This window comes from Globicephala melas, chromosome 7, assembly GCF_963455315.2.
Source record: "Globicephala melas chromosome 7, mGloMel1.2, whole genome shotgun sequence".
In the NCBI taxonomy this organism is placed as follows: Eukaryota; Metazoa; Chordata; class Mammalia; order Artiodactyla; family Delphinidae; genus Globicephala; species Globicephala melas.
In genome coordinates, this window is record NC_083320.1 from 21,078,861 (window position 1) to 21,098,569 (window position 19,709).

Genomic DNA, 19,709 nt, shown 5'->3' on the forward strand with positions numbered 1-19,709 from the left:
GGGTCCGTCTGCAAATGCAGAGGACACGGGTCCGTGCCCCGGTCCGGGAAGATCCCACATGCCGCGGAGCGGCTGGGCCCGTGGGCCATGGCCGCTGAGCCTGCGCGTCTGGAGCCTGTGCTCCGCAACGGGAGAGGCCACAACAGTGAGAGGCCCACTTACCGCAAAAAAAAAACTGTTCAAGAGCATCATGTTTACTCTTATGATAAAGTCAAAAATCTGTGCATGTTCTTCAAGCTCCCACGTGGTCTTCCCTTCTTACTTTCCCAGTCGTCTCACCCCATACTCCCTGCTCTCTGCTCCCCGCCTCTCTGGTCTTCTTCCAGGTTTTCATGTTCACCATGCTTTCTGCTGTCACAGGGCCTTTGCACATGCTCTTCCCTCTGCGGAGCATGCCTCCCTCCTCTCTTTGCCCAGTAAATTCCCAGTCAACTCATTGCTTCCTGTGGGAAGTGAAACCCCCTATTGTAGGCTCTCACATGCCATGTACCTCCCTTTCTTACTCCAGATGAATTGCTGTAGTAAATAATTCTTTGGTTGTCTGTGTTCCCTAGATGAAAAGCCCTGTGAAGGCAGAAGTCTTGTATGTTTTTGCTTACTGCCTTGTCTTCAGCACCTAGCAGGATGCCTGGCACAGAGAGAATACCCAGTACATATTTGCTGAGCAACAGTATGAATAAATTCCAAACCAAAATCCAACTCATGGCTCATCTAGGCCTATGCTACCTGGGCCAGCCATTGACTCATAGAATTTTGGAGTAGAAACCCACCCACACCCTAGCCTTCAACCCATCCATCAATACTGCTATTAGCATAGTGCTTTTTTCTGTTTAAAAAAACCCCCGAAATCTCAGTGTTCATATACGGTCAGTAAATTATACTGTTTTTCTTACCTCTCCCCCACATCCTGTGTCCTGTCTTTGTCTGTTGAATTGGGAATCTCTAGCATGTATATTAAATGACATGCCAAGTGGTGTTGTAGAAAACAAGTGAAAAAAATAATAACAATAAAAATGTCCTGTGCCCTCTCAGCACCTGTTAGTGAGAAAATAATGTGCTGCTCAGAAAAGAATATCCTGGGGACCCGGAACACCACCCACACTCTGCATTTCCACTTTTTCTTCCCATTTTTCTGTCTGTATCCTCATCAACCACAAAGGCCTTCCTTCCCAGCCATGCCCGCCCAGAACCCCCTCCCTGTAAAGGCTTCCGATCATCTAGTGTGATACAGGTTTCCTCCACATCAAAAGCAGTGTCAGCCTCAGGAACTTGCAAATATAGCCATCGCATTACAAGTTGGAAAGCCCAGGTTTAAATCCAGAGGCGAGAGGTTGGGGCAGCAGAAGGAGGACGGATGGGAATGGGATGGACGTGGGGTGAGGGCATCCAAGCAACCGCTAACCCGCCGTTCTCTTCTCTGCAGTGGCAGGCCATCTCTCTGACAGTCATTGAGAAGGTTCAGATCGCAGCTGCCATCCTGGGTTCCCTCTTCCTCATCGCCAGTATCTCTTGGCTCATCTGGTCGACCTTCAGCCCCTCAGCAAAATGGCAGCGCCAAGACCTCCTCTTCCAGATCTGCTACGGGATGTATGGATTCATGGATGTGGTGTGCATAGGTGGGTCTGGGGCTGGTCTCTACCGGAAATGGGGAGCTGCATACTGATGAGTTACACATATCCCTCAGGGTCCCTCCCCCTTGAAGGTCAAAGCAGAGAGGGCACCAGGCTTGAGACCTGTGAGCTCGGGAGGGGCCAGAGGCTTAGATTTGAGGGGTGAGTAGAGAGTAGGAGGAAGCAGAGCAAAGGAGGAAGATCTAAGTGATTCCCAAGCAAATCTGCCCTTCCCAGTTGAATATAAGAATAAGGAACCTTGTCCTAAAAATATCTGAGAAAGGTAGGTTGGTCAGTCTACCTGCCTCAAGCAAGTTGTGGAAGGCCTCTTATCTGTTGTGTGCACCACCGTTGCCAAGTCATGACAAAGGATGCCTGTACATTTAATTCCGTTCTCTTCACAGCAAAACGCCCAGAAACAGCCATGACGATACCTGCTCCCTTCATTTCCCAGCTTTCTTTAAGCCTATTAATGCCCAAGCTTTCTCTAGCCTAGTGGTTTGCAAAGTGTATATAGTCCTGGGGTTCCACACACAACTTCAGGAGCCACTGTTAGGACTGGAGAATGAAATGCTATACAGACAGGCTCTGAAACTTCACCCCTGCCTCACCCTGAGCTTCTGCACTTTCATCTGTTTATATATGTGTCTGTTCCAGGTAAGGTTTTGTTTTAAAACCTTCAGTGTTTTAGCAAAAGGTTGGAAACCCACCACTGCCGTTCCTGCTTGTTTCCTTATGCCTTTCCCAAATGTACGTTCCCTCCTCTTCCATTATGTCAGGTTGGTTGGTGGAGGGCTCTCTGTTTTTCCCAACAGATGACTGTGGCTGTCAACTCTGAAGTCTTCATCCAAGTGACTGAGGAGGTGGGGAATGACCCCGGTTTTCTCTGAGTGAATGAAGCATGCTCAAGCCCTGGTCACACACCCCAACCTGGACCTCTCAGGTTAGCCCCCAGGCTGCAGGGCTGAGAGTACCAGAGCTCCACAGTTGTCCTCGCCGCACATCAGTCTGTGTATGATGTCAAATATGCTACACTACTCTGTTTGGCAAGAAAACATCTATTAGCTAGAATTGGGCTGAGAGGGTGTTCATTTTCTTTGGGGTCCTTTAATACTGGGAATCAGAGAGGCCTGGAGAATTGCATACCGATTACAGCAGCCAGAGACCAGTGATGCTGGAACTTGTAAACTTGTCTAAGCGTCTTGCTGCCTCTCCCTGCTGGCTAAACTCCCCCCTAAGTACCTCCCCCCTAAGTTCAAGAGCCTTTTAAACACGGCCCGGCCCGGCCCGTAGGCAGTGAAAGCAACAGACCGCCCAGGCTTGGAGGCCTGTGCAAGAGAGAGGACTGTGGAGGGGGAGGAATTTGACTTTGAGGCGTTCTAATTCAGTTCCCTCTCCTACCAGACTCCTTTCCTACTCCTGCTGGGGCACAGGCTGTAGATGCCAAAAACCAGGTGCGTCTCCATATGGAGGTGTGTGGCTCCGGCATGGAGGTGGAAGCAGTGGAAGCCTTCCTGTAGGGGCCCTTCCAGCTGCCCTTCGTTCTCCTTCAGGCAGGCTTTTGATCAGTCCCTGGTGTGCGCATCTGTGAGACATGCTTTCCTGTCACGTGGTGTATGGATAAGCTTTGGCTGCAGTAACAAACAGCTCCAAAATCGCACTGCCTCCCAACAAGCATCTATGTCCCATTCATGGGTCTGCAAGGTGGTTTGGTTCTGCTGGGCTTGGCTGGACTTAGCTTCTGACTGTGTATTGGGTTCAGGCCTTCTCCTCATGTTGGGGCCCAGGCTAAAGGAGCAGGGACTACTGGGGTGTGTTCTTCTAGCCAAGCACAGGAGCACAGGAGTATGGGTGGAAACTTGCAGCGCTTCTCAAAGCTTCTGCTCAGTACTGGCACCCTGTCCCTTCTGCCCACAGCCCATGGGCCAGTGAAGTCACCAGTAAGCTCCTCCCCTGGAGGGAGCGTGGGTGAGAGAGAGAAACATAAATACCACCTCCCAGTCAGGGCTCCATAGATTTGAAAGCGGAGAGAACAGGACATAGGAGAGAATTGGTCATGTGATCGACCAGTGCAACTCCCTTGTTTTGAAGTTGAGAGAACAGGGGCCCAGGGAAGGGAAGTAATCTTCTCAAGATTGCTCAGCTGGGATTAGCAGCAAGGTCTCCCAGCTGGCGGTCTAATACTCTTTCCATTATCCTTGCATCAGATACCAGGAATCCTGCAGAGTCACTTGTGGAGTACCTACAGATGCCACCTATGACTTTGAAGGCACCTGGGCCCACTTACAGGAGGGGCCTTCACCGCAGGCCTGCTCCCTGGGGCTCTGAGCTACCCAGCACCCCTACTCGGACCTGCCCAGTGCTCATGGGGTCTCCCCTGAGGAGGGGTCCTCAGCTCCATCTCCTCTGTCTCTTCCTGGCCCCGATATCTACCTGCCTGCCCCCGGCCCACTTTTCTCTCTCTTCTTGTATACACGTGGCACTCAGTCACTCCGTTTATGGGAGACGCAGAGGGAGCCATGTACTGAGAGTGTTCACATTGCTGTCCTTCCTTCCAAGCTCTCAGGAGAGCATCCTTTCCCAGGTGTACAGCCACACCATGAACTATCCACTCTGCTCAGGCAGCCAGCGACTGCTTGGAGACAGCCAGTGGATAGAAGGGGCATGCATAGGGACCCTAATCGCTTTCGGTGCCGTCCAAAAGTGGTCAGATATATTTAGATTTAGACTATCTCACCTTTAAAAAGTTCAGACTGCTCTATTATTTTATTGATTCTAACTGGAGGTAATTCTGTTTCAGAAGCGTGTCCCCAGGGGCAATGATTATTCCCCCCATTTTTCGGATGGTGAAACTCTGAGACTGAAGAATTTGTCTTAGGTTAATTCAGGCAGCACGGTAGGGCTCTCATTTCAGGGTTCAGGGTTTTTTTGTTTGTTTGTTTTTTGCAGTACACGGGCCTCTCACTGTTGTGGCCTCTCCCGTTGCGGAGCACAGGCTCCGGACGCGCAGGCTCAGCGGCCATGGCTCACGGGCCCAGCCGCTCCGCGGCATGTGGGATCTTCCCGGACCGGGGCACGAACCCATGTCCCCTGCATCGGCAGGCGGACTCTCAACCACTGAGCCACCAGGGAAGCCCTGTTTGTTTGTTTGTTTGTTTGTTTTAAGAGATGCTGTCCATAGGAGAAAACGCTGGGAGACAAAGTTAAAAAGGAAGTAATATGTGATCTAGTTAAGAGAGTGGGAGGTGATGGGCCGGAGCTGGAAGGCACACATTCTTGTGGTGGTTGCGATGATGATGATTTTGATGATGATGATGATCAAGAGTAATGATGGTGGTTGTAAGGGTGAAGTTCAAGCACGAGACACTTCTCCTCTACCATGTTCTGGTCAGTTGCAGTGGAGGCGGGGGGAACACACAGCACTGCAAAAGTGGGTGTAAGTCCCACGTACCGCAAAAAAAAAAAAAAGTGGGTGTAAAAATGTCAGCTTTTAAGGGCTCTCTGGAAGGGAAAGTCAGGTGGAGCCTCTTTATTTTTAGGCTTAACTAGACATTCAGACTTACGGAGCTACAGGAGAGCATGAGATTCACCTAGAGGAATGCAGGACAGGACCCACAGCCTCCATAAGGCAGGTCCAGCTTACCTCTGCAGGCGAGTCCTCGCCACACTCTCGATCCTAGTGTAGGGCTAGTCTCTCAGCCCCCAAATGATAGTTCAGAAACGAGGAGATGAGATCCACAACAGTGGGTCCATCTTGGCCTAGTGTCCAGGGTCCCCGCAAAAGCCACACTTATTCACCAGAGTCACTGGACTCAGAAAGCCCAATGCTACAGCCTCCCAGCAGTCTTCACGGTAAAGCGCCCACCCGTCAGGGGTCACCTCCAACTTAGGCAATGTTATAACCCAGCTGACGCTCCACCTTCAGCAGGTTTTCAGGGGCGACAAACCAGAATGCCAACCCAGGGTCCAGTCTGTTCCTCTAGAAGGAGAGTGTGCCGTAATTTCTCTCCTACACCTCCTGCCTCCATTCACGAATCTGCACTTCTGGCCTGATTCACTGAACCAATGGGAGGCAGAGAAGCTAGAACAGGGACAGCGACCAGGCTGGGCCAGCCAGGAGGAGGCACGATGTGGTCCTTTTACTGCACAAAGATGGAAACCACAGAGAGCCACGGGGGGGCACCTACAGGCTTCTGAGGCAGTCACCAGCTTTAAAACTCAATCATTGAGCTCACTTCCATTGGAAAAGAAGAAACTTTCCTTCCAGAAGTCCTGGGAGAGTGGAAGAAGATGATATGAAAAGGTGGGCGGAGGAAGGGCGGGATCCTCACCAGAGAGTGGGTGGAAGTGGAAATGAGGGAGGTGGGTGTTTTCAAGAGATGTTGGGCAAATAAAAATGTTGACGGAAAGAACCCATGTCCATAGACCCAAGCTGCCTGGATAGATGGAGCAATTTAGTACCTGGATAGAAATTTTATCCTCGGGAGAAAGGAAAATGAGTCTAGCCCCGTGTGAACTCAAGAGGTGGAGTAAGAAAGGAATAAGACCGTTCGTTAAAATAATTCCTTGAACTTTCTCTACTCTTCAGACACCTTGGTCTATCCCCTAGACTGTTAAATGGCCTCAGATAGTATAAATCTGAGTTAACATAATATAGAGGTTTAATTAATCCTTAAAAATGTATTTCGCTTTTCTATCAGAGTGGTGTGCTAAGGGAAAGTTGGTGAGAGTGGGAGAGGCACATGAGGAGAAACTCCACTGAGCACCAACACCAGCTCAGCAGATATTCTCTGCCATGAAGCTAAGAGGACGCAGAGTCTGGGACATGGTCAGCTTGCTGTTTGTGAAGCTACGTCAGCCCCATCCATGGCTGTGTCCACCTGGCTGGCCTCCAGGTCAATCAGTGAAGGCAGTGACTATCAGACAATGGCCTTTGGTTCTCACCAAAGGATTTTGCCTGAAATGGTTTCCAGGAAGGCCCGGATTCTCTGTTTGATGCAGCATGGGTCCAGGGTTGTGGACAATGTCTCTGGACTTGGTCCTATCAGAGGGTTGTATATTCTGGGCTATGGGCTGCCTCTACAGTTGGCTTACAGTCCTAACTCCCTAGACCAATCTGTGCCACTGTGAAAGTCAGATGTAAGTTGCTGCAGACAGAGCAAACCACCAAACCCCTGCAACAGAGAGGAACTGAGAAAGGGGCCAACAACTCTAAAAGATAAGCAAGGTAAGTATTATCCATATTTAACAGGTGAGAATAGGTTTAAAGCAGTTGGGCTCCAGGTAACATAACTAAGAGATGGCAGAGCTGAGGACCGGACCACGAACTCCTGGCTCCAATTCCTGGGCACTTTTTACCGCCTGTTTCATCTCTGATTGTGCTGTGAAATTGCAGATGCAGGGATTGGATGAGGAGGCAGGTTGAGGGGAAATTGGTCCAGTAATACCTTGACCCATAGAGTAATGGCTGGTAACAATAAGAAATTCAGTGAGCCCCAGCTGCTCCTGTCCCATACTCAGGGTTTTGGAGGTTAGCCGTTGTTGTACCTCCCTTTTAATCAGTGCTGTTCTGACACCAGCTGAGAGGGAGGCTTGAGAAGTTGAGATGAAATTTGGGTAGTTTGTCTCCCCATGACATTCTGGTGAAAGGTACTTGGGATGTGGGTGGCTAAATTTACTGGTTAGCATGGAATTAGGGAATCCACTCCTTCCTCAGAAATATTTATTGAAAGGGCACCTGCTCTCAAGGATCTTACACTTCACTGGGGATGCAGACAAGGTGATTACTAATGGCAATAATAAGAGCTGGGACACAGAGATGAGTGAGCACAGGAAATGACTGAATCAGAGTGGGCTTGGGATGGTCAGATCCATTCATTCAGTATCATTTGTTGGATGTCTTGTTTTGTTCCTGAAACTAGGGAATATTAACACAGAGATGAATGAGACACAGTCCCTGCCCTCAAGGAGCTCACAGTCTACAAATAAATCACAACACAGCAGGAGTTTTACAAGATATAGAGGAAGGTAGAACCGAGCAGAGAGCAATTAACTCTCTCTTAGAGGTGTCCAAGAAGGGTTTCTAAAGGAAGGAACCCTAACCTTGAGCTAATTTTAAAAGATATGTCAAAATTTATCCCGGGGCTTCCCTGGTGGCGCAGTGGTTGAGAGTCTGCCTGCCGATGCAGGGGACACAGGTTCGTGCCCCGGTCCGGGAAGATCCCACATGCTGCAGAGCGGCTGGGCCCGTGAGCCATGGCCGCTGAGACTGCGCGTCTGGAGTGCTCCGCAACGGGAGAGGCCACAACAGTGAGAGCCCCGTGTACCGCAAAAAAAAAAAAAAAATTTATCCAGAAAAGTGGAGAACTTTCCAGGCAGAACATGTGTAGAGACACAGAAACATGTGAGAAAAAGGTGTGCTTAGGAAACTTTGGGCAGATTTATATGGCTTGGTGCAAAGAGCCAGGGTGGAGAGGTGGGTCATGGGGATGGGGAGGTTGGTAAGAACCAGATCTCACAGATCACGAATCACGTGCTAAGCAGCTCAGACTACCCTGTTGGTGATGGGGAGGGATTGATAAGATTTTATACGGAGAAGAATTATGACCAGATGTGTGTTTTAAAGAGACAGCTCTGGTAGCTGTGGGGAGGATGGATCAGAGCTGGACAGACTAGACATTGGGAGAGGCCAGCTGGAAACATGCTTGTAATAGTCTGAGCAAGAAGGAAAGAGATGCAAAACAGTGGCAATGGGGAAGAAGTGTATGGGATGACCTTGAGTAGCACATAGGATGTGGACTTGATAGGACTGTCTGAACTCCTTCAGGCAAGTGGGAGCCCCGGGGCTCTGGCTCGAGTGGGGACTAGGCGCCATTGCTGAGCATGAGAATGGGGTGGGCAATGGATGAAACAAATGGGAAACAAAGTACATGTCTTCAGCAAAGGCAGCAGAAAAAAAAAAAGGACCATCCTAAACCTAAAATCTAGGCAGAGGGGCAAGAGGCAGTTGCTAAGTCAAGAGTTTGCAGTAGGAGAGATGCAAGGCACGTGGAGGACATTATCTGCAAAGAGGAGAATGCAAGGCCAGGAAGGTGTCTCTTTGCTGGGGTAGAAAGAGGGAAAGGCTTTCTTTCAGTGCACAGGTGGTCCCCTCCTGTGACATAGAGGAAGATGTAGAGGGCATTGAACCATTTCTGACTAGGGCTGGTAAATGATAGGAAGGGGGACAGGTAAGGAAAGTAGGCAGTTGAAGACAGATTTGGAAGGCAACAATCAGAGGTGTTTGAAGATGTGGATTTTGAATAGATAACTTAGGAGGAATGTTCAGAGAGTAGATAACTAAGGACAGAGACCTGGGCAACATTAAACACTTACGGGATGGAAGGAGACAGAAGATGAGAAAACAGCAGGAGAGACTGAGCCACAAAACCCAGAGAGCTGGGTCTCCGAAGTGGCAGGCGTGGTGCTACATAATGGTCTGGGACTGCATGTTGCTCAGTTTCTTACTAACCTTTTGACCTTAAGTGACTTGCATAACCTCTCTCTGCTTTTGTCTTCCCATCTGTGAAATGGGCTGATAATACTGTCTTCAGAGGTTTGTTGAGAGGATTGAATAAGATGGCACATGTAAAGGAGCAGGCACTTATACGTATCAGTGACCAGGGTAGGAGGTACTTGGTCAGGGTAGATTTCCCTCGAGGTAGACACTCAATAAAGGTATGCCAAAACAGTTAAAACCTGAATCCAGCCACAGCCTGGAGAGGCTGACCCGGAGTCCTCCCATAATTGAGAACCAGCTGTTATTTGGAGCAGTGCCTCTTCTGGAAGGTTTAGGCTCCCTCACCCGTGTCCCCTCAATGAGAAGATCTGATTACATCGAGCGTCCTCGTTCCACCTGCCTACTCTTCCGTCATCTCTAATGACGCTGTCTTCCCCGGCAGAGAAGTTGACAGAGCCACCCAGGAAACAAATGGGACATTCTCTGCTCCAGTGGGTCAAGTTATTAGGATTTAACAAGAGCAAATTAATTAAGGTCTCTGGCACCAAAAACATTTTTTTTTCACTCCACAGACCCAAGAGATTGGCCACCAAGAAGTCAACTCTGCAAAAATGAGGACCTCATCCTCATCATGTTTGTTTTTCGCTTGTGAGTGAAATAGGGTCAGGGTAAGGAAAGCGAGCAAGATTCTGAAGCAGCTCCAAATCTTTCAAACAGTGGCTTAGGGTAATTGATGAAGTTATAGAAAGGTTTTGTTAAAACTTCCTCTGTGTGCAGTATACTGAGTAACTTCCCTATGATTTAGAGGTACCTGATACCTGCCCTCTGAGATAAAGGGATTCAAATCCCAGTTTACAGCAAGTGGGCAGGGGGTCGGGGCAGCAGGGCTGTGAAAACACTGCTTTTCAAACTTAATTTTCACATTAACAAAAAAACACATATATGCCGCAAGGATTCCTTCCCTCCCTCCCTCCCTCCTTCTGGGTAGAAATGACCTCACCTGTCAAACCTCTTAATTCCCTGATTAGGAAACTGAAAATATGGAGGAGGCAGCCTGGTGCAGCAGAAGAGACTAGGCAGCAGAAGACCTAGATCTGATGAGCAGATAAGCTACCAGCTACCTCTGTGACCTGGGGCAAGTTACTGCCTCTCTCTACAACTCAGCTGACATACCTATAAACCGAGAGGGTTGAACCTGATAACCTACAAGGTCCTTTCAGGTCTGACATCCCAGGATTTTTGAATTACTTCCATCGCGAGAGGTCATGACTGTCGGAGGTTGACAATCGTGACTGCGGGGATGGCCAATACTGCTGGGCCAGGCCGAACCGCCCATAAGCATCCGCCACAGAAATGGGCCAGACGATGCTCAGTCCATGTTCCGTTACCTGCGTGTGGCTTATCCAACTTCCTGGATTAACTGTTAACACATGTCGCCCCACCCCCTTCCTTAAGCACCTCCCCTCCATCCCCCCACCCCCGCTTCCTGCGCGTGGTCACCCTTCTCCACACCTGAGCTGCTGGATGCTCGGAGGATGAAGGTGACCGATGTAGAAGTAGACACGCCAAGCACTCACTGCCCCCCTCCAAGGAGACCCCTTGGGAGGCAGTTCAGTTATTCCAGTTATGCTGACAAGGCTCAGATATTTCAGGAACAGCTCTTAGGAACTGCCTTGAGTGCCTGCAGCGCATTTTGGGATAGATTCAGAAGTGGCAAGTCTGTCCGTTGATGGTGGGTTTGTGGCTAGAAATAGCGGCAATCCGGTAAATAAAGTGGACGCTCCAGCCAGCTAATATATTTTGGGGACCACGTGAAATGTGCCATTGAGCCACAACTGCTTTTCTCTGTGGCCCCTGATCTAGCACTGAAGGTATTTCAGTTAGGGTAACTCCAGTAGATAGAAAAAAATGAAACCCCCAAATTCAGTGTTTTAACCCAGCAGAAGTTCCTGTCAGTGGGGGGTTCTCCTCCACACAGTGATTCAGGGACCGAAGACCCTAGCATCTTGTGGCTTCACAGTTCCTTAGGCTTTTGAATCTTTTATCTCCATCTAATAGAAAATACAAGAGGGCATGGATAAGGTGCGTGCGCGCGCACGAGCACACACCACACACACGCACACATACGCTTTTCCCCTCAGTACCCATTTCTTAAATCCTGGCTTCACTCATGCTTACATTCAGTGCCAGTCACCTAGCTCCACCCGAGTGCAGAGGGCTCTCTGAGCTCGGTTTCCTGTTCTGTAAGGTGGAGATAATATCACCTCCTTTATTGGGTTTGCGAGACAAGTTGACCATATTTGCAAAGCCCTTTTAGTGATAGGACATGGTAAACATTCAGTAAATATTGACTCTCATCACCAACACCGTCATCACCATCACCGTCACCATCACCATGACCTTCACCGTCACCACCCAGCGTGGCTGAGAAATGCAGTTCTGTTAGTATCTGTTAGTATCTAAGCCTCATAAAAAACCCACAGGAAAAAAAATCTCCAGTATCTTAGGGCAGAGCTTCAGAAACACACTTCCAGGAACGGACCTCTCAATTACACCAATGCAAGGATATTTGGGACATGTGTAGAATCAGCTGGTTTCCAGAGCTCCTTTCAGGTCTAGCATGTTATTCATCTATAAACAATGAGTGAGGATTGGGAAGGACACTTAGGAGACAGAAGAACAGGTGCTTGTCGCTGGGAATGGGGTTGGCAATAAAGGAGGAGGAGATATGAGTGGACTTTTTCTGTCCTGTAATTTCCCTCAAACAATCAATCTCATGTGGCATTGAGTGTAACTGTATGCCCAGCACAGTGCAAGCATCAGCATACAGGATTCATTACCTCATTTAATCTCATAACTACCCTATAAGCAAGGGGATAGCAGCCCCCACTTTCTGATGAGGAAACCGAGGCTCAGAAAGAGGAATTAACTTACCTCAAGCCACAAGGCTAGTAAGTGGTAGGTACTCTGAGTGTTCAATACGTGTTCATCAGTGAGTTGACCCTCAATGGTGGGACCCAAAAGTCTTTGGGTCTAGGAGAGGAAGTATCCATTTCTTCAGCTGCCTGAGCTTTTCTTGTCTGTCACATCTGGAAATAGAGTATTTTTTTAAATTACCTATAGCTCTTTGATCAAAATTCGGAGCCTTCCGTGAGGCAGTAGGTCCGGATAAGGACCATGTTCTCAGCAGTGCTGCTCAAGTGTGGTCCACACATCAGCATCACCTGAGAGCTTCTTAGAAATGCAAATTCTTAGTCCTCATCCCAGACCTACTGAGTCAGATTGTCTGGGGGTGGCGCCCAGGAATCTGTGTTTTCATAAACTCTCCGGTTTGAGAAGCGCTGTTGTAGAGTTAGTTGTCTGCAACCTTTATGCCACTTAAACTAGGATCCTAGTAGGAGAAGAGGTGAGGGTGGGAAGCAGGATTTGGTGTCACTGAGGGGACCAGAGCTCTTCTCTGCATACTTCTCAGTCAGCCTTGGCCTATTAACTCCATACATTATGGGAATCTGTTTTTGTTCCATCACATGTGCTCATAGAAACACACAGTAGGTTCAGGAAATGCTAACTAAACAGAATTAAATTGTATCTCATCGCTATGCACACAGCAAGAACCAAAGGCCAAAATTCAGCAGCGGAGGATTGGGATACCACGTCAGGGAGAACTCCCTGACAGCACTGTGGTGAGTTAGGGGCAGGGGGGCTGTGCAGGCAGGACAACCTGCTCACAATGGCCACCTTCCCTCCCATCCTCATGGGCCGAGCAAAGGGCCATTTCAGCTGGAGGCTCGGGGAAAGATACGATGACAAATGAAGGCTTCCAACATCCTATGGAGCCTACAGGAAGAGGGCCCCTGAAAGATGGAGACGTGAGAAAGAGGAATATTTGGGACATGTGTAGAATCAGCTGGTTTCCAGAGAAAAAAATGTTCTTCTAGAACTGTATCAGTGAATACAGCCCAGGGTTGGGCACCTTGTTAGGTGGGTACTAGATAAATTAAATAGAAAACCCCAGAAAGGGACTGAATCAAAATGTGTTGAATTTCTGATATTGCCATGTATTCTAATTTTCTATTTTGTTTTTCTACTACTTCCCTGCCTCCATTCACCAATAGCCTTCTTTCCTCCTGTTCTAACTTTAGTCTCTCTTTCTCTCTATCCATTTTCCCATTCATCTTCTTTCTCTCCCATCTCTTCAACTTTGCCCACTTGACCTGTCCCTATCAAATGAGTGCCACCCATCTTCCCTCATTAAAAAAGATTCTGTGGGGCTTCCCCGGCGGCGCAGTGATTGAGAGTCTGCCTGCCGATGCAGGGGACACGGGTTCGTGCCCCGGTCCAGGAAGATCCCACATGCTTGCGTACCGCAAAAAAGAAAAAAAAAAAAAAAAAAAAAAAGATTCTGCGACTCAAGGAATGGATAAGTAATCTGTAGAGCAGGAAGCAGAGGGAGGGCTAGGGAGTGGATGCGAATGAGGTAGTTTGTGCTTTTCCAACTTTTGCCAAACAAGCACTATCTACAAAAACAGGTGCACCTTCCTTCCCTTCAGCCATCTATCCATTAAAATGGTTTAATTATTTCCTGAACACTAGACAGATAATTAGGAGGTAGCATTCAGACCAGAAATTTAAGCCACGCTCTTCAATCAGGGTAAAATTGTCTGATTAAGAAGCTAATTAAGAATCAAGTGTAGTGACTCTTATTGGAAACAGTGAGTTTGGGGCTTCAAAAAATCCTGATTCCCCCCAACCCCCGCAAAGACCCCTATGTCCTCCATCATCACCAAGGCTTCATTAAGCTCCCAATACTGTATTAGCTGCCCAAGCCTCAACCATATCTGATCCCTGTCCTCGACGGGCTTACAATCTAGGGGAAAGGGCATAACAGTGTTCAAACAAGGCTTGTGAGATAAATGAACAAGTGAGCACTGCAGTGCCAAGCGTGCATAGGCATGTATTCAAAAGGTTGAAGGAAGCGATGAGAGTTGGCACATCGGGAGAGGGTGAGAAAGTGGGCAGAGAGGAAGTCTCCTTGTCCAGAGCCAGGCAGGAGATCAAGGGGTCCACAGGTGGTCCAAAGGAGATTTATGAACCCAGTAAAATCATAACGACAGTTCACGTGTCTGGGTTTTTTTCCAGGAATGTGGTCCTTAGCTTTCATCAGATCCTCAAAGGGGCACATGATCCAAAAGATTAGGAACAACTGGGCTACAGGGAGGCTGTCTCTCCTTCAGTGAACCCTCGAAGACCTGCTGTACAAAGTACAATCTTAGGAGCTGTCGGAGTCCCGGAGGAAAGAGTAGCAGTGGGCGGCTGTCTCGTCTCCTAGAATCACGGCGTGTTGGAGGTTGCAGAGGCTTTGAGATGTTCCCATCCAGTCTCTTTGCTTGACGTGGAGTTGGCTGGAGTGACTCATTGCTGTTCGCTCCTATGAATCAGCTCTTCCTCGCAGGGGACAGACCAGCCGCCCCTGAATTTACAGGGATGCAAGAGAATCCCACTGTACCTCATCCCCAGTCATCTCCCTCACTGTGAGTCCAGCCTCCCAAACCGTCTTCACCATATGGACAATCACCCCTTTCCTATGTTTCTCATCCTTTTACTGGCCCTTTCTTCCCAGCCCTTCCACATGCCCTCTGGACTTTATCGTCCACCACTGGCAACCTCTCCTCCCAGCGTTCCTTTCCTCATCCTTTAATTGAAATAAAGCTGTCTCCTGAGGACATTGTTTCTTGCATGGCTGTCTTAAGTGGTGGCTGCCCTGTCTCCAGGACACTGTATCCTGGGGGCCTGGAGGTGGGCTGAGTCCTCCTTGCTCCCCATTACCATCTGCAAACTGCCTCTCTTCCTTTATCTTTCAGAAGCCCCAGCTCCTTTGAAGTGAATGTCATCATACTTCACCAGCCCTTTGACCTTCTTGATGCTGCTGGCTGATGACTGCCTACTCACTCCTCACATCCCCTGTGCACCTGGCTCACACACTCCCTCCCACCATACCTGTCTCAGCATCTCTGTAGATCAGTGGTCCTTGGAAGAGGTGTTCCCAGCCCCTAGGGGGCATTTTGCAAATGTATGAGGTTTTTGATTTCTTTTCTAAAGTGGCTGTGCCCCAGCATTTATATTGAAATTTATATTATCATGTTATAAAATGACGTCCCCTTTGTTCTTCTTTACAGAATCTGTTAGGGCATTATATTAATTAAAAAAAGAAACCATAGTAGCTTGGATTATTTTGTAAGTTTCATTTGGGAACAGAAAAGGGGATATTAAAATATATTTGTTATAATTTGTTATAAAAAGGGGGCATTTGGTCTGATAGAACTGAGGATATTCTATCAGAGGATGAGGATGGCTGATGCAAATAATCTATCCCACTCCCTGCCTTCCTCATTATTCCAGAACTTTCCCTCCAGCCCACCTCAGCCCCGTTCAAGTGGTCACTCCCTAGTGCTCATCATCACCAAGGACCCCATCCCTTCAAAATCTGGATTTAAACACCCCACTCTCTGATCATCACCCCCTATCCTTGTAGTTCACTGACTCTAGCAATTCTCCAAATCCATAGAAACCTCTTGGCATTGACCCTATCACTTTCCACTTCTCCATTTTCATTATTCCTTATCCCTTTGTGTTCTTACTTCCCTCCTTCCCGGTCTAGACTCCATGGGCCAACGTGATAACAGCTCCCTTTGCAAACATCCATAATTCTCATGTCCCACTCTCTCTCCTGCCATACTTACCTGGAAAGACAGTCTATGCTAATTAAAACCACCCAACCAATGACTAGACCCACTTTAAATTGTGGCCACAAATCTCAAATAGGTGCTCAACACTGTCAGATAATTCTACCTCCTCTCCCTTGTAAATTCATTCTCTCACTCTGCAAGATAATTATTTTCCACCTTCTCTTCTCCCCACAAATCTTCAATACTTTCCTGCCTTATCCCTTCCCACCTTAGCTGACGACTTCATGGAAGAAAAAGGTGCACTTGGATGAGAACTACCTGATTTTCCCACTATTGCATCTTTCCTCCTACCTCCTCTGTGCCCACCAAGCTAATTTCATCCTCATTGCACTTGAGCTGACCTCTCAACAGCATTTCAAGGAGTTATCACACTCTCTTTCATGAAACATGCCCTTCTCTAGACTTCTGGGTCTCCACACTTGCTGGTCTTGCTTCGACACTATTTATTGCTCCTTCAGAAACTCCCTTCCCGGCTCTGCCTCCACCAAACCTCCATATTACCAGAAGCTTCAGGCAAGACCTCTCCCTAAGCTTCAGACTCATATGTCCAACTGCCTACCTAGCCCTTCTATTGAGATTCCTATCAGGTGTCTTAAATTTACCATAACCAAAATATAACTATTAATGAATGCAGTAGGCTGAATAATGGTCCCCCAAGACACCCAGGTCCTAGTCCCTGTTAATGTTACCTTATATGGCAAAGGGGACTTTGCAGATGTGACTAATCTAAGAATCTTGTAACAGGTAGAGTTTCATGGATTATTCAGGTGTACCCAATGTAATCAAAGTGTTCTCATAAGAGAAAGGCAGAGGGAGACTCAATGACAGGAGAGGAGTAGGAGATGTGACATCAGAAGAAAAGGGCGGTGATGCCAGGAAGTGGCAAGGAACACAGGCAACTTCTAAAAGCTGAAAAAAGGCAAGGAAATAGATTCTCCCCTCAAAGCCACCAGAGAAAAAACAGCCCTGCTGACACTTTCACTTGAGCCCAGTGACACTGATTTTCAGACTTCTGATCTTCAGAACTGCAGGAGAATACATCTGTGTGGTTTCAAGCCACTGAATATGTGGTGATCTGTTACAGCAACAATTGGAAACTAATACAGTGGCTGCCACCACCACACAGATCCACACCCCTGACCCTCATGCCTACCACACCTCAGTCAATGACACCAATACTCATCTAGCTGCTGAGGCCAGCAGCTTCAGAGTTTTCTCTTGACTCACCTCACCTGCCAGCAAGTCTGTCAGCTCTGCCCCCGACATACATCCTGACTCCAGTGGCCTCTCACTTCCTCCGCCGCTACACCTCAGTCTAAGCGTCCGTCATTGCCGAGTTGCATCACTGCATCACTTCCTCGGTCTTCGGCACCTACTCTTGGTCCCTCTTCAGTCTATTGTTTCACAGGAACCAGGATGGCCTTTCTGAAGGGTATATCAGACCACATCGTCCTCCTATTACAGCCCTTCAATGGCTTCCCCTTATACTCAAGATAGAATATAAATCCCTTGCCATGGCCTATAAGGCCTTACCATAGACTGGCCTCTGACCCCCATCTCCCTGCACTGCCCACTCATTCACTCATTCCCTGCGCCCTGGCCACACTGACCTCCTTTCTGAGCCGGCTGCCTTCCATTCCCACTTCCTGGCCTTTGTGCCTACGGCTCTTACCACTAACGTGCTCTCTCTCCAGACTTTGCATGGATCCCTCCTTCTCATCATTTAAGTCTCAACTCAAGGGAATTCCCTGGTGGTCCGGTGGTTAGGATTAAGCGCTTTCATGGCTGTGGCCCAGGTTCAATCCCTGGTCGGGGAACTAAGATCCCACAAGCTGCGTGGCCCAGCCGGAAAAAAAAAAGAAAAAGAAAGAAAACGAAAAAAAGAAGAAAGTAAGTCTCAACTCAGATATCACCTCCCTCACAAGCCCTTACTACCGTCTCCATCAAAGAGGACTCTCAGTGTCTGCAGGCAGTGGCTACTTCCCCCTGTTTTATCTTCCTCACAGCATGTGTCCGTGCCTGAAATAGTCTTATTGGTTTGTTTCCGTGTCTGTCCTGTGTCTCTCCACTAGAATGCCAGCTCTCTGAGGGCAGGCCTCTGCCTGTCCTGTTCACTGCGCTATCCCTAGTGCTTAGCACAGAGTAGGCACACAATATTTAGTTTCCTGGTTGTCTGACACAGCTCGTTTCTGACTCTGCACTGCCCCTGGCCCACAGCACCATGCCAGAGTTCGCTCTGCCAGCAATGTGTGTATATTAGCAGCACTGGGCTTTCTGTTAAATAGTCAAGAGGTAATCAGTGGAATTTCGGACATTCAGCAGGTATGGAATGACCATAGGGTTTCTTTTATGGTAAAGGCACAGGATTCAGTCAACATCTGCTAAGTGCCAGGTGCCACAGACACAGGACAGAGGGAGAAAAAGATACTTGTATTACGCCTTAATGGACAATGAATTTGGATTTTGTCAGGCCAAGGAGTAGGAGGGATAGAGCAGAGGCAGAGGAAAAAGCACTGCATGTAGGTGCCCGACTATTTCACGCCCTCGGTGTGGCGGCCTTCCACATACTTCCAAAGACTTGCTGAGCCTAGAAATGTAAGGATGTTGCCATGTGGCCCAGAGCTGAAAGGTAGGTTTGAAAAGAACAAATCAAACCAATATAAATCTGGCTTACCCAATGCCTATACTCACTTACAAACAGAGGGAGGCTCGTTTCTCCCGGCGGTGAGCTGCTGTCTCTTACTCGCCTTCGTTTTTCTCTTCTCCCTGCTGCCCAGGCCTCATCATCCACGAGGGGCCCTCCGTGTACCGCATCTTTAAACGGTGGCAGGCTGTCAACCAGCAATGGAAAGTGCTGAACTACGACAAGACGAAAGACCTGGAGGATCAAAAGGCAGGAGGCAGGACCAACGCCCGGATGTCCTCGTCCACCCAGGCCAACGCGCCCCCTGCCGGAGAGGAGGCTGCGGGCACCCCTGCCCCTGAGGAAGGCCCCGCCCGGGCGGCCGGCCACCCCTCAGGCCCTCTGTCCGATCACCACTGTGCTTACACCATCCTGCACATCTTGAGTCACTTAAGACCTCATGAACAGCGGACCCCCCAGGGCGGCAGCCGAGAGCTGGTCATGAGGGTCACGACGGTGTGAGAGGAGAGACCTGGGAGGGAGCTGTGACCACACACGCACGCACAAGAGCGAGGAGAGCAGGGGCCGGGGAGGGCCGCCCCTGACAGGACGCCATCTGGGGAGCAGGTGTGGGGAGGCATGGAGGCACCCCAGGGGCCAGAGGGCAGGTGGTGGGGGGGGGGTGCCTTGAGGGGCCTGGGGGCAGGACTGGAGCTGGAAGGAGGCTGGCGCTGTGAGCGGTTTCCTGATTTCCAACCGGTCAATACCATTCTCCAACAAGCACGAGGAAAACCAATACAAACTCAGCAACGAAGTGCAATACATACTGGGCCTAACAAAACACAACAACAGAGGCACCCAGATGTGCCCCCCTGCGCAAAACACCTGGGAGAAGCGGCGGCTGGGGAGGGCGAAGCTGCGTGTCTGGTGGCGGTGGTGCCCACGTGTGCACGTGTGGGAAGGAAAAGCACTTGTAGCCGGCCTTGTTTTACCTTTCAGTTTGCTTTGGTTTCTCCCTGGGCTGTGTTCCAGGGACAGTTGGGGGGAGGGAGAGGGATGGGTGGGAGCTGGCAGAGATGAGATTCCTAGCATTTGTGGCCCCTGGGCTCACCTGGGTGGGCAGGATTCCTGACTCAGGCCTCGGGGGCAGTGCTGCAGGGAGGGAGGTGCTGACCTGAGCGGCCAGAGGGAGGGGGGTTTCTTCCCCTTCCAAACCTTCCAAACTGGGAACT

At 49.1% G+C, this 19,709-nt stretch overlaps 1 protein-coding gene across 1 annotated transcript in view; it reads left to right on the top strand.

The window, feature by feature from the left end:
* The window catches only part of MARCHF4 (membrane associated ring-CH-type finger 4), a 103,311-nt gene extending 84,177 nt beyond the window's left edge, over positions 1 to 19,134 (top strand). The window contains exons 3-4 of the mRNA XM_030837537.3: positions 1,424 to 1,616; positions 18,632 to 19,134. Of these exons, the coding sequence (XP_030693397.2) occupies positions 1,424 to 1,616; positions 18,632 to 18,999 (561 nt within the window). The 3' untranslated portion in view covers positions 19,000 to 19,134. The remainder of the gene's footprint in view (positions 1 to 1,423; positions 1,617 to 18,631) is intronic.
* Positions 19,135 to 19,709: the final 575 nt, after the last annotated feature.